Source organism: Salmo salar, chromosome ssa19, assembly GCF_905237065.1.
Source record: "Salmo salar chromosome ssa19, Ssal_v3.1, whole genome shotgun sequence".
Lineage (NCBI taxonomy): Eukaryota > Metazoa > Chordata > Actinopteri > Salmoniformes > Salmonidae > Salmo > Salmo salar.
In genome coordinates this window covers 25102081-25116525 of record NC_059460.1, presented here as the reverse complement: position 1 = coordinate 25116525, position 14445 = coordinate 25102081, and the positions used below count along the sequence as shown (strand labels likewise).

At 41.2% G+C, this 14445-nt stretch overlaps 2 protein-coding genes across 4 annotated transcripts in view; one reads left to right on the top strand and one right to left on the bottom strand.

The window, feature by feature from the left end:
* Positions 1 to 4607, bottom strand: part of fars2 (phenylalanyl-tRNA synthetase 2, mitochondrial) — a 150588-nt gene extending 145981 nt beyond the window's left edge. For both annotated transcript variants that reach the window (XM_045702156.1, XM_045702157.1), the window contains exon 1: positions 4319 to 4607. The gene's annotated coding sequence lies outside the window, so the exon portion shown is untranslated. The remainder of the gene's footprint in view (positions 1 to 4318) is intronic.
* The window catches only part of LOC106578582 (LYR motif-containing protein 4B-like), a 71390-nt gene continuing 61475 nt past the window's right edge, over positions 4531 to 14445 (top strand). For both annotated transcript variants that reach the window (XM_045702158.1, XM_014157570.2), the window contains exon 1: positions 4531 to 4669. In XM_045702158.1, the coding sequence (XP_045558114.1) occupies positions 4587 to 4669 (83 nt within the window). In that variant the 5' untranslated portion in view covers positions 4531 to 4586. The remainder of the gene's footprint in view (positions 4670 to 14445) is intronic.

Sequence of the window (14445 nt, the reverse complement as noted above, 5' to 3'; positions counted from 1 at the left end):
CACTAAGCTAGCTGACCTCTATGCTACTGAAAGACTTTAGCCTAGAGGGCTTGTTTCCCAAAAGGGGTTTTACAGCCACCCTCTGTATGACTTTCACCATCAAAGCCTAAGCCACCAGCAAAAATACAACGGAGCAAGTGCATCTCATGACATTTTCACATGCAAATAGATGATTTATGTCATATACATTCAGTGACCATTTTATTAGGTACACCAATCGAGTACCAGGTCGAACCCCCTTTGCCTCCAGGACAGCCTGAATTATTTGGGGCATAGAAGCGTTGCTCAATTGGTATCAAGGGAACTAATGTGTGCCAGGAAAACATTGCCCACACCATTACACTACCGCCACCAGCCTGTAATGTTGACACCAGGCAGGATGGGGCCATGGAGTGAAATTGCTTATGTCAATCCTGACTCTGCCATCAGCATGACGCAACAGGAACTGGGATTCGTTGGACTGGACAATGTTTTTCCACTCCTCAATTGTTCAGTGTTGTTGATCACGTGCCCACTGGAGCCACTTCTTCTTGTTTTTAGCTGATAGGAGTGGAATCCGGTGTGGTCGTCTGCTGTAATAGCGCATCTGAGACGAGGTCCAACGAGTTGTGCATTCTGAGATGATGTTCTGCACACCACTGTTATACTGTGCCATTATATGCCTGTTAGCTTGCACGATTGTTGTCATGCTCAACAACCAGTTGTTTTCACCCACAGGACTCCTGCTGATTTGACATTTTTTCATTGGTAAACCCTAGTCTGTGAAAAGCCCAGGACGTTTTTGAGATACTGGAACCGCCACACATGGCACCAATGAACATACCACTCTCAAAGTCACTTAAGTCATTCCTTTTGCCCATTCTAATGTTCAATTGAACAGTATCTGAATGTATCGATGCCTGTCTGCATGCTTTATATAGCAAGCCAAGGGGTGGTGTACCTAATACACTGTCCACGTAGTGTAAATGAGCTACATGAAAAGAAATATGACTGTTTGTCTGTATGACAAAAACATTTTTTTTTTATTTGTACATGTAGTTTACATAATTTGCTAAGCCTTATGACGACAAACACAGAGTACAACAAAGTTAATCGCCACTTCAGATACAGTTGAAGTCGGAAGTTTACATACACTTAGGTTGGAGTCATTAAAACTCGTTTTTCAACCAATCCACCAATTTCTTGTTAACAAACTATAGTTTTGGCAAGTCGGATGGGACATCTACTTTGTGCATGACACAAGTCATTTTTCCAACAATTGTTTACAGACAGATTATTTCACATATAATTCAGTGTACCACAATTCCAGTGGGTCAGAAGTTTACATACACTAAGTTGACTGTGCCTTTAAACACAGAAAAACTGAAAATTATGTCATGGCTTTAGAAGCTTCTGATAGGCTAATTGACATAATTTGAGTCAATTGGATGTGTACCTGTAGATGTATTTCAAGGCGTACCTTCAAACTCAGTGCCTCTTTGCTTGACATCATGGGAAAATCAAAAGAAATCAGCCAAGACCTCAGAAAATAAATTGTAGACCTCCACAAGTCTCGATCATCCTTGGGAGCAATTTCCAAATGCCTGAAGGTACCACGTTCATCTGTACAAACAACAGTACGCAAGTATAAACACCATGGGACCACGCAGCCATCATACCGCTCAGGAAGGAGAAGCGTTCTGTCTCCTAGAGATGAACATACTTTGGTGCGTAAAGTGCAAATCAATCCCAGAACAACAGCAAAGAACCTTGTGAAGATGCTGAAGGAAACCGGTAAAAAAGTATCTATATCCACAGTAAAACGAGTCCTATGTCGCCATAACCTGAAAGGCCGTTCAGCAAGGAAGAAGCAACTGCTCCAAAACCGCCATAAAAATGCCAGACTACGATTTGCAACTGCACATGGGGACAAAGATCGTACTTTTTGGAGAAATGTCCTCTGGCCTGATGAAACAAAAATAGAACTGTTTGGCCATAATGAACATTGCTATGTTTGGAGGAAAAAGAGGGAGGCTTGCAAGCCGAAGAACACCATCCCAACCGTAAAGCGCAGGGTAGCAGCATCATGAGGAAGGAAAATTATGTAGATATATTGAAGCAACATGAGTCAGAAGGTTAAAGCTTGGTCACAAATGGGTCTTCAAAATGGACAATGACCCCAAGCATACTTCCAAAGTTGTGGCAAAATGGCTTAAGGACAAAAAAGTCAAGGTGTTGGAGTGATCATCACAAAGCCCTGACCTCAAACCTATAGAAATTGTGTGGGCAGAACTGAAAGCATGTGCGAGCAAGGAGGCCTGCAAACCTGACTCTGTTACACCAGCTCTGTCAGGAGGAATGGGCCAAAATTCACCCAACTTATTGTGGGAAGCTTGTGGAAGGCTGAAATGTTTGACCCAAGTTAAACAATTTAAAGGCAATGCTACCAAATACGAATGTGATGAAAGAAATAAAAGCTGAAATAAATAATTCTCTACTATTATTCTGACACTGTTCACTGGTCACCCCCAAAGCCAATTCCTCCTTTGGTCGTCTTTCCTTCCAGTTCTCTGCTGCCAATGACTGGAACGAACTGCAAAAAACTCTGAAGCTGGAGACTCATATCTCCCTCACTAGCTTTAAGTACCAGCTGTCAGAGCAGCTCACAGATCACTGCACCTGTATATAGCCCATCTGTAAACAGCCCATCTATCTACCTACCGCATCCCCATACTGTATTTATTTATCTTGCTCCTTTGCACCCCAGTATCTCTACTTGCACATTCATCTTCTGCACATCTACCATTCCAGTGTTTAATTGCTATATTGTAATTACTTCGAAACCATGGCCTATTTATTGCCTTAACTTACCTCATTTGCACTCGCTGTATATAGACTTTTTGTTTTCTTTTGTTCTACTGTGATATTGATCCTATGTTTTGTTTATTCCATGTGTAACTCTGTGTTGTTGTATGTGTCGAAGTTGCTATGCTTTATCTTGGCCAGGTCGCAGTTGCAAATGAGAACCTGTTCTCAACTAGCCTACCTGGTTAAATAAAGGTGAAATAAAAAAATATAAAAAAATAAACATTTCACATTCTAAAAAATAAAGTGGTGATCCTAACTGACCTAAGACAGTGAATTTTTACTTGGATTAAATGTCAGGAATTGTGAAAAACTGAAATGTATTTTAAATGTATTTAGCTAAGGTGTATGTAAACTTCCGACTTCAACTGTATGTGTACCACTTAGCTTAGAAGGCTAATCAAATGTCATATTCTTATAATTCAAGGGCTAGCCTATTCATTAAATAGGCCTAGTTTAAATGACTTAACCTTAGACTGTGACAGTAAACCAACATGAGATATCAACAGCAGATTGCTTGGAGGTTATTTATAATTCTGACCAATGCATGAAATGTATAGGCATGGGCCATGTGTTATGACTGGTGCCAATACAACATGCTCTTGTTGAATAACCAGTTCATGGGAAGGTCATGTGTGGCAGAAAGGAAGTGTAAGCCCTATATAGTACGCCAAATTCATAATAAACATTTACATTAAAGCAGCAATTTGCAGATGAAACGATAAACTCTATCCCCACCACTGTTTCTGTAAAAAAAAAAAAAAAAAACGACTACATTAAAGTTTTAACCATGGTTTGAGCCTATACAGCATTTGTTTACATGTACTTTGTCTACAAACATTGGAGTAAAACAAGATAGTATCTGTGTTTCTGATGGGATAAGACAGTTGAACTAAGCTCACGAGGCATTGAAAGTTATATTCTCCAAGAATCAATGGGTACATATCATTAATTTACAAGTCCAAAAATTGATGTAGTTAATTGCTGATTGCCTCTTTAAAAGACAATATCCAAATGTAAATTATTACTATCATGAATTTGGCGTACTATATAGGGCTAAGCAAGTGTGTGGTTATCTATTTCAAGAAAACCCATTCCTACCCTACAATACCAGCGTTGCAGGTGATCGCGAGCTACAGTAGGAAGATATGAATGCCTAAAAAGATGTTTACAGTTGTTCACGTTACCTGTTCCTGACATGAACAAGAAATGCAATAACATAGACTGGAACTAACTCTAGCAAACGAGTTAGTCTCTTTGTAACAACTGTTTTCGTAAAGCTAAGCGCAATGCTAACCATAGAGGCATTGCTATCTGGTTTATGATTATGAATGGGGTGCCCTGGAAGATTGAATCATTTGACAATGCCAATGTACTAAAACTCAGACGCGGCAGTGTTTGTCATTTACAAAGAATACATTTGTGTGGGAAAACACATGAACATTACAAAAAGCACAGCTGAAAGTTAGCTCACCTTTTACCACTGTGGAAGGGTGGATTATTTTTTGAAGACAGAAAATATGCCTGCAAAAATTAAGAACTATGTACAGTTGTTTTGAAAACAAAGTGTATATTACTCATGAAATACATTCATTTTCGTATCTTTATGATACTTTGTTATGGTCATCAATCTTAGAGGCTTTCTAAAGCTAAACTGAAACGAATGATTGTATACTGGCGCTCACTAACTACATTTAATCGAGGTCCTGAGCGCGAACGAAGGTCGGCGCGTTGTTTGCAAGATGGCAGCGTCTACAGCCCAGGTGCTTTCTCTGTATCGCAAGCTTATGAAAGAAAGCAATAAATTTCCCTCTTATAATTACAGGTAAAAGCTTTGCTATTTCCTATTGTCTGTGTTCTAGCTAGCGATAGATATTGTTTAAATCGCCTCATTGCCATTGCTGGTCAACATTCTGATAGATTGGGTTGTGCAGGAATGATATTAGACAACAGAAAACTTGCTTATATTAATGTGATTTAACTTCAAATCGTTTAGTCGGGGTTGGGCTGTTTAGCACCTTTGGCCATAGCCTGGCTATAGTACTTCAAGAGTTCAGGCTGGTCTCATAGAATAGACGTAAACAGAAACCACGTTTCCATAAACGGTGTTTATGCAAGTAAAATCATCACACATTTGTTGTCATATACGTCTTTGGTCATACTGTATTAAAAAAAGTGATGGAAACCGGAAGTTTCCCTAACATGTAAAAAATGCCGACAGATGATTTGTTGGTTCGACATGGTGACGTTTTTGTGTCGGTAAAATTCAGTATGCGAAAATGGCGGTGGAAACGCCATTGTGTAAATATTGATATAATAACCATAATATCGAAGTAAACTTGGAGTCACAATTATATGGTGTGTGTGGTCCTCGCACTACGACTCGGGAAAACATACAGTTTATTAGGCTACAGATGAAATGTGGGACAGGGTGTTATTTTCAAGTGATCAGACAGGGTCGCGGACTGGTCAATGCTAATCCCTAGTCAATGCTAATCCCTAGTCAATAATGGCACCAAAGAACCTGTCTGGAATCTTAAATTCAAAACGTTTTGTCTAATTCAACACGTTTTGTCCAATATCTCAAGATGGGGTGGTTTATATTGTTATTACATTTTTAGGGTTGATGTCAAACAGATGATTAAAATAAAAGTAAAATGTACTTAATATGTGAATTAAGCAGTACGGAATACATAATTCAGTAATTTAAGACTAAACATTTAATGTTGGGTTCATATTAACATCTTGTAAAAATGTTAAACAATTGTAATTCAACTTTTTATACTATGTTATGTCAATTGGGCACTAAATATCCTAATTGGTATGTACAGAATAAAACAAAAATACAGGATGTTAAGCCAATTCATTTAAAGTAAGGTGGTCATATTGTTAACATACACAATATATCAAAATATGTGGATACCCCTTCAATTGAGTGGATTTGGCTTTTTCAGCCACACCCGTTGCAGACAGGTCTATAAAATCGAGCACACAGCCATGCAATCTCCATAGACAAACATTGGCAGTAGAATGGCCTTACTGAAGAGCTCAATGACTTTCACTGTGGCACTGTCATAGAATGCCACCTTTCCAACAAGTCAGTTAGTCAAAGTTCTGCCCTGCTTGAGCTGCCTCTGTCAACTGTAAGTGCTGTTATTGTGAAGTGGAAACTTCTAGGAGTAACAACGGCTCAGACACGAAGTAGTAAGCTACACAAGCTCACAGCATGTAAGAATTGTCTGTCCTCGGTTGCAACACTCACTACCGAGTACCAAACTGCTTCTGGAAGCAACGCCGCACAATAAATGTTTGTCACGAGCCTAAGATCACAATGTGCAATGCCAAGTGTCGGCTGGAGTGTTGTAAAGCTCACCACCATTGAACTCTGGAGCAGTGATAACGCGTTGTCAGGAGTGATGAATCACGCTTCGCCATTCGACAGACAAATCTGGGTTTGGCAGATGCCCAGAGAATGATACCTACCCCAGTGCATAGATGATTGTCCTTCTGGAAGGTTCTCCCATCTCTGCAGCACACCACCAATAAGGCCTTTATGGTAGAGTGGCAAGACTGAATCCATTCCTCAGTAAACCGGGATAAGCTAGCTAGACTAATTGAGGCTGCATGCGCGTTCTTGTCCTGCACAGTTACAAACAACTCCATTCAGAATATAAAGTAGCAGCCTGTATGTTGGCTCCTGGATGTTGTAGCCTATCCTTCTCCTTTAACTTTAATTTCCATAATTCTAATTCCATTTTACATTGATTAGATATATCCTAACTTTTGCCCCACACGGAGGCTTGATTACTGTGGGTTATTGTCACTTTGATTACTATGCTTGGCCAACAACAAGCTTACACGCACCCCTCTCGTGAAATGCAAAGAGCAGCCGCATCAATGATAGGCCTACATTTCTCTCTACTGCAGCAGTCTCGTTCGGCTCTATATGGGTCCTTATGGAAAAGTCAGTTAAAATGTAAAATACCTGAGACCCGTGACATTCATATCAGATCTGACCTAGACCTGTGACATTATTTAGGTCCCGGATCGTGTCTTGGGAATTCTGGTAAAGGTGGATCCGTGTGGACCTCTACAGCAAGCTCTTACAGGAGTCTTTAAAGGCCCAGTGCAGTCAAAATACATTGTTTCCTTTTTGTTTTATGTCATATTGTACAACATTTGATGATACTAACACTAAAAGTGTGAACAAATTTGATCTGTGTTATTTCCTGATAGTTGCTGGCTGTAAATGCAATCTAGCAATGCAATCTAGCATTGGAATGTACCAGAGGCCACCAAAATGGAGCTAGTTTGGCAATTCATTCTTCACCAGGGTGGGTGCAAGCCCCCTCGGAACACCCTCAGGCCTGGGGAGCCTGGCTGGCTACTTTTTCAATTTAGCTGGCTACTCCATGTGCTTGTGGAACACTGGCTGGCAGGGTGCTCAGCCCCAGTGATGCACTGGGCCTTCTGCACCACTCTCTATAGCACTTTGCCTCCCATGGTGGAGCTGTCACTGGCTGACCACCTTCACCCCATGTTGTGCTTCTGGCACTTCCCTCCCTGGAAAGACGTTGCGCATTTCCATTAGACCAAGGTTTTGTATGTCTTGTGAATCAGAGCACTTAACGTGACTTCTTTTATTGTTGACTTACCAGGCAGAGTTACTGGAAGATGTGGGGAAGCAACTGGATTTGGGGACCCTGAATCTCGATGCTTGGGATGATGTTTTATTGCATGTTCGCTGACTGTTAAGTGTTTTGCAAGGAGAACCGTTGAAATCAAGGTATGGGCCTCCCAAGTTTTAGCAATGAGACAAGCTCGAAAATTGGGGATAAATAAATAAGAAATCATTGTTAGGGTGGCCCTATAGACCTCGGGTCAGATCAAAGTACATTTGCTGTTCACCCTGTAGCTTCACCCTATTTGCTTTGTTGAAAAGTATGGCCCATAATAACACCGCTAGCTGCCATGTCCAGAAACGTACATCTCTTGCCTACAACATATAGATCGGCGTAAGCATTATGAAGGGACATTCCACCTAACTATCAGAGGTTAAAGGAAAACTCCACTCTAAAACTATCTTTAGGGATTTGATTGTATTGATACTGTTGATACAGTCCCAAAATGCTTTGCATACCACCAAAGTTTTCAAGATGTAGGATTTTCAAGGTGCAAAGTGTCACTTGCCACATGATGCATTTTACATCATCATGATGATGATGATGATGCAAGTGACCCTTTGCTTATGAAAGTCCGATATCTTGAAAACTTGACTGCAGACATGAAAATCATTTTGGGATTGTTAAACTTTTCAAGCGTGTGTTCCAAATATCTCTAACGGTCAACCCAGCGTGAGTTGTTTTATGCACGTGATGTCAGAATGCACTCACTGTTCCAAAATGTGATTGTTACTGAACAAGACAGTTAACACACGCTGCCTGCTAATTATCTATAGGGTGTTTCAACTTGTCAATTTCAAATTAGATGTGTTCCGCCGCCTCATTAATTCACATAGAAGTAGCCCATTTCACTGTTGCGGACAATTTATGTTTGAGACTTTACTGAGCCAGACAAACTTCTCTCTTCAAGGAGAGCCCAAGCACTTACCCAGTGTTTCCGCAGATCAAGTATGCAGACATTTGCGCAGTCTTGCACGAACTGGCACATGTTCTGACTCGCATTGCCTTCATTGTTGTTTTCCTCACAAATAATAACTTGTGTGCATTCCTATCAAAGTAAATGCCTTATTTTCTGTATATCGTGTTGTCGTTTCTACTGTAGCATACAGTATGTATGGAGCATAATGTATTAACAGTTTTATTCACGTTTTCAAGTACTGGTGACAATGCATTCTGATTATTGCATTGATTAATGGACACCTATTGTGTGTGTGTGTGTGTGTGTGTGTAAAAAATACTTTTTTGAAGCTTGTGTTGATTATGATTAGCTAATGCTAAGCTCTTTTCCAGCTATGTGTGGTGCTATGTTTGTTGACATTATAAATGTTATGTTTGTTGGTATCCAAAAATAAACCGGTCACATTCAGGACATAACTTTTTAAGGACTGTGTTCGTGCAAAATGTTTCTGTGAAAGTGTGGCTAGCTCATGCTGACTGTTGCGTCAATCGAAACGCGACATTCTAAATAAGTGTTCTAATCACACCGGTTTGAGCGCATGCTGCAGGGACCACTGTAGAATGATCACACCTTTTTTATTGGTATGTGTCAAAGGGTTAACAATGGACTAATGAGAAAATGCCAAAATATATATATACTGCTCAAAAAAATAAAGGGAACACTTAAACAACACATCCTAGATCTGAATGAAAGAAATAATGTTATTAATTACTTTTTTCTTTACATAGTTGAATGTGCTGACAACAAAATCACACAAAAATAATCAATGGAAATCCAATTTATCAACCCATGGAGGTCTGGATTTGGAGTCACAGTCAAAATTAAAGTGGAAAACCACGCTACAGGCTGATCCAACTTTGATGTAATGTCCTTAAAACAAGTTAAAATGAGGCTCAGTAGTGTGTGTGGCCTCCACGTGCCTGTATGACCTCCCTACAACGCCTGGGCATGCTCCTGATGAGGTGGCGGATGGTCTCCTGAGGGATCTCCTCCCAGACCTGGACTAAAGCATCCGCCAACTCCTGGACAGTCTGTGGTGCAACGTGGCATTGGTGGATGGAGCGAGACATGATGTCCCAGATGTGCTCAATTGGATTCAGGTCTGGGGAACGGGCGGGCCAGTCCATAGCATCAATTCCTTCCTCTTGCAGGAACTGCTGACACACTCCAGCCACATGAGGTCTTGCATTAGGAGGAACCCAGGGCCAACCGCACCAGCATATGGTCTGATGATCTCATCTCGGTACCTAATGGCAGTCAGGCTACCTCTGGCGAGCACATGGAGGGCTGTGCGGCCCCACTAAGAAATGCCACCCCACACCATGACTGACCCACCGCCAAACCGGTCATGCTGGAGGATGTTGCAGGCAGCAGAACTTTCTCCACGGCGTCTCCAGACTCTGTCACGTGCTCAGTGTGAACCTGCTTTCATCTGTGAAGAGCACAGGGCGCCAGTGGCGAATTTGCCAATCTTGGTGTTCTCTGGCAAATGCCAAACGCCCTGCACGGTGTTGGGCTGTAAGCACAACCCCCACCTGTGGGCGTTGGGCCCTCATACCACCCTCATGGAGTCTGTTTCTGACCGTTTGAGCAGACACATGCACATTTGTGGCCTGCTGGAGGTCATTTTGCAGGGCTATGGCAGTGCTTCTCCTGCTCCTCCTTGCACAAAGGCGGAGTAAGCGGTCCTGCTGCTGGGTTGTTGCCCTCCTGTGGCCTCCTCCACGTCTCCTGATGTACTGGCCTGTCTCCTGGTAGTGCCTCCATGCTCTGGACAGTACGCTGACAGACACAGCAAACCTTCTTGCCACAGCTCGCATTGATGTGCCATCCCGGATGAGCTGCACTACCTGAGCCACTTGTGTGGGTTGTAGACTCCGTCTCATGCTACCACTAGAGTGAAAGCACCGCCAGCATTCAAATGTGACCAAAACATCAGCCAGGAAGCATAGGAACTGAGAAATGGTCTGTGGTCCCCACCTGCAGAACCACTCCTTTATTTGGGGTGTCTTGGTAATTGCCTATAATTTCCACCTGTTGTCTATTCCATTTGCACAACAGCATGTGACATTTATTGTCAATCAGTGTTGCTTCCTAAGTGGACAGTTTGATTTCACAGAAGTGTGATTGACTTGGAGTTACATTGTGTTGTTTAAGTGTTCCCTTTATTTTTTTGAGCAGTGTATTTTTTTTAATGCATTTTCTTTTTAAGTGGAGCTACCATATTTCATATTTTCAGTCCCTATATGGGAGGGGATGGGGCCAATCTTATTTGAGATAGTCTTTTCCATTTCAGTAAGAGGGGTTGAGTGTGTTACAGGTAAATAGTCTTTATTGCAGTTGCACTACACAGGTTCTCACAACGGCTTGAGAGGTCTTTAAAATATCAACCACATTCATATAGGCTAGTCTCGTGCACCTAGATGTGCATCACAACTGCAATTATGAATTACCTCGCTCACAACATTTTTCCAGTGCTCTGTGATCTAGCCTACAACTGTTCACCTTTGCAATTGTAGTAAGCCCACTTAGGCTATTATTCTCTCCAACGTTCAATAAGTTGTTTCTTTAGGCCCATTTATGCAAAGCTTTAGTTAAGTCACTGAGAACATGTATCTTTGTCAATGATAAAATAATTGTGAGGTAAGGACAGCCAGTGTTTCCACTCATGTCAGTTAGAATAATGTTGCATTGTGCAACAAAGCATGATGCTGTCTGGCACAGAACAGCCCTGATTAATAATTCAAGGCTTAAAGAGAACCCTCTTTCTCACTCTGCTTAAAGTGAACCTGAGTGTTTTAGCAACATATCTTATAAACATCTGTTCATATACACCTCCTTTTTTTTTTCTTTTTTTTTAACATTTTCTGACAAGCGAGCACATGGTCACTTTAATGTTTTAATAAATTCGTAGCATGTATGAGAATGATGTATACTAAGGCATTTGTGAAAATTCAATAGCAATTTAGAGTGGGAAAATGGCTCTGTGCTTGGACAATTAATAGACACTGCCGTAGATAAAACCATCTGTCTTGTCCAGGGCCGGTGTCTATGCAGACCGGTGCGTCATAGCCAATCAGCGCTACAGTAGGCCTATATGCAAATAAACCATTTATATCATACGGGCCTGTCATCATTCACATTGAACTGGACTGTGTTTTTACAGGCAGTAGCAACAGCACTTCAGGTTATTAGATCGCATTCGCACAGTAAAACGAGTCCTATATTGACATAACCTGAAAGGCCGCTCAGCAAGGAAGAAGCCACTGCTCCAAAACCGCTATTAAAAAAGCCAATCTACGGTTTGCAACTGCACATGGGGACAAATATCGTACTTTTTGGAGAAATGTCCTTTGGTCTGATGAAACAAAAATAAAACTGTTTGGTCATAATGACCATCGTTATGTTTGGAGGAAAAAGGTGGGATGCTCGCAAGCTGAAGAACACCATCCCAACCGTGAAGCATGGGGGTGCTTTGCTGCAGGAGGGACTGGTGCACTTCACAAAATAGATGACATGAGGAAGCACAATTATGTGGATATATTGAAGCAACATCTCAAGACATCAGTCAGGAAGTTAAAGCTTGCTCGCAAATGGGTCTTCCAAATGGACAATGACCCCATGCATACTTCCAAAGCTGTAGCAAAATGGCTTAAGGACAACAAAGTCAAGGTATTGGAGTGGCCATCACAAAGCCCTGATCTCAATCCCATAGAAATTTGTGGGCAGAACTGAAAAAGCGTGTGTGAGCAAGGAGGCCTACAAACCTGACTCAGTTACACCAGCTCTATCAGGAGGAACGGGCCAAAATTCACCCAACTTATTGTGGGGAGCTTGTGGAAGGCTACCCGAGATGTTTTCCCCAAGTTAAACAATTTAAAGGCAGTGCTACAAAATACTAATTGAGTGTATGTAAACTTCTGACCCACTGGGAATGTGATGAAAGAAATAAAAGCTCAAATAAATTCTCTGCTATTATTCTTACATTTCACAATCTTAAAATAGTGGTGATCCTAACTGACCTAAGACAGGGAATATTTACTAGGATTAAATGTCAGGAATTGTGAAACCTGAGTTTAAACATATTTTGGCCAAGGTGTATGTAAACTTCCAACCAACTAATTCTTTATTCTTTTGATAAAAAAATATATACAAGGCCTCAAGGTAAATTTGTGCAAAACGAATGAACAACACACACCCACACATCTATTCTATTGTTTAGGAATGTTTGACCACTAACTGTTTGAATGTAATTTTATATAATCATTTTGATTTGAAAATGTATTAATTTAGTTAATTTGTTATAATTTAAACTTCCTGTGGTTATTTGCTATTGGATTGGCAGAATGACACAACTACTAACACATTAGCCTACAGCTGGCCTGAACATAACTTTTTTTGACTGCACTTTATTATCCAATGTCACACTTAACGATGGCGAGGTGAAGCCTGTGCCCAAAGCACTGCAGGCGTGTCCAGGTCAAGCCCAATGCTTTTATCATGTTGCTCCCGCTGTCAGTTATCATGCACACCTGTCGGTCTTCGCTCATCTTCCACGATGCCAGAGAGTCATTGAGACCCTGGGCTATTACTTCACCCGTATGATCATCGGGGAAGTAAGACGTCTGGTGGCAAACATTTAGCCGTTTCCAGTCTTCATTTATGTAGTGGACTGTCATACTTAGCCAGCTTCTCTGCGACTCTTTCACGGGTAGCAGTGTATAATCGCAGCAGGGCTTCTTCCTTGAAATACTTGAGGCTTGGCAGCTGATATTTGGCAACTACCTAGCAGCTTTTTAAAGCTTGGTGTTTCTACTGTAAAGATTGGGAACATATCTTTTGCTATGTAATAGGTCACTGCATCTTAACTCCTTCCACCTCAAACTTTTCTTATGTTTGAAAAGGATGTGCCAATGGTAGTTTGCTAAAAGACAAATGTTTTGGGAATCGGGCGACTCGAATCGGCATTGCATAGTCTCACGCGTTCCTCCCATTCCACCATGTGTTGCAGGTGATGGAAGAGGTTGGTTGTGCTGCTGCTTTTTGTAGCAATTGTCTTTCGACACATTTTGCACGACATTCGTTTGCTGAACATCAGACCTCTTAAACCCAAACCACTTCCATATTACTGAAAAAACATTGCTGCCCTTTTTGGGGATGATTTCATCCTCACAAGAGGCTGAGTTGACTTCCTCACTTTCCATTTTGGTGTAACTCTTACCGCCGCTACACTTCTCCGGCGTGGTTACAATTTGTGAAAGGCTGTCTAGGGTTGTGTTTGGTGGATAACCTCTGTTTACATGATTCAACATTGGGCTGACATAGAAGAGACAGTGAGATGCTGCATTTGTAAAATGTTACAACATAACAGAACCTCAACTCTAGCGATACAGGCTTTTTCCATATCGTGCTACAACATAAACTTGAATAGATCGAATAACCTTGATGTATCGCCCAGCCCTAATCTCTTTATTACAGAAAGACCTCTCCCCGTCTTTACAACTATTGAATCTATATGTTTTGACCATGACAGCCACACCATTCATTACCAGATTTAGCTGAGGTCTAGAACTTAGGGAATGATTTGTACAAAATACAGTGCTCTTAGTTTGAGATATTCAGGACCAGTTTATTACTGGCCACCCATTCCAAAACAGACTGCAACTCTTTAACACTTTCACACGTACCATCACATGGGTGAGATCGTTCTACAGTTGTCCCTGAAGCGTACGATCACACCCATGTGATTAGAACGCTTATTTAGAACGGCCAGTTTCGAATGACTCAACAATCAGCATTTGAGCTGGCCACACTTTTATTTATTTTTATTTTTTTCTGAAACTATTTACACAAACAGTCCTTACAAAGTTATGTCTAGAATGTGAGCAGTTTATTTTTGGATGCAACGTTCAGGTATTCACAGAAGTATCTATAGCATAACACAATCCATATAAACCGGAG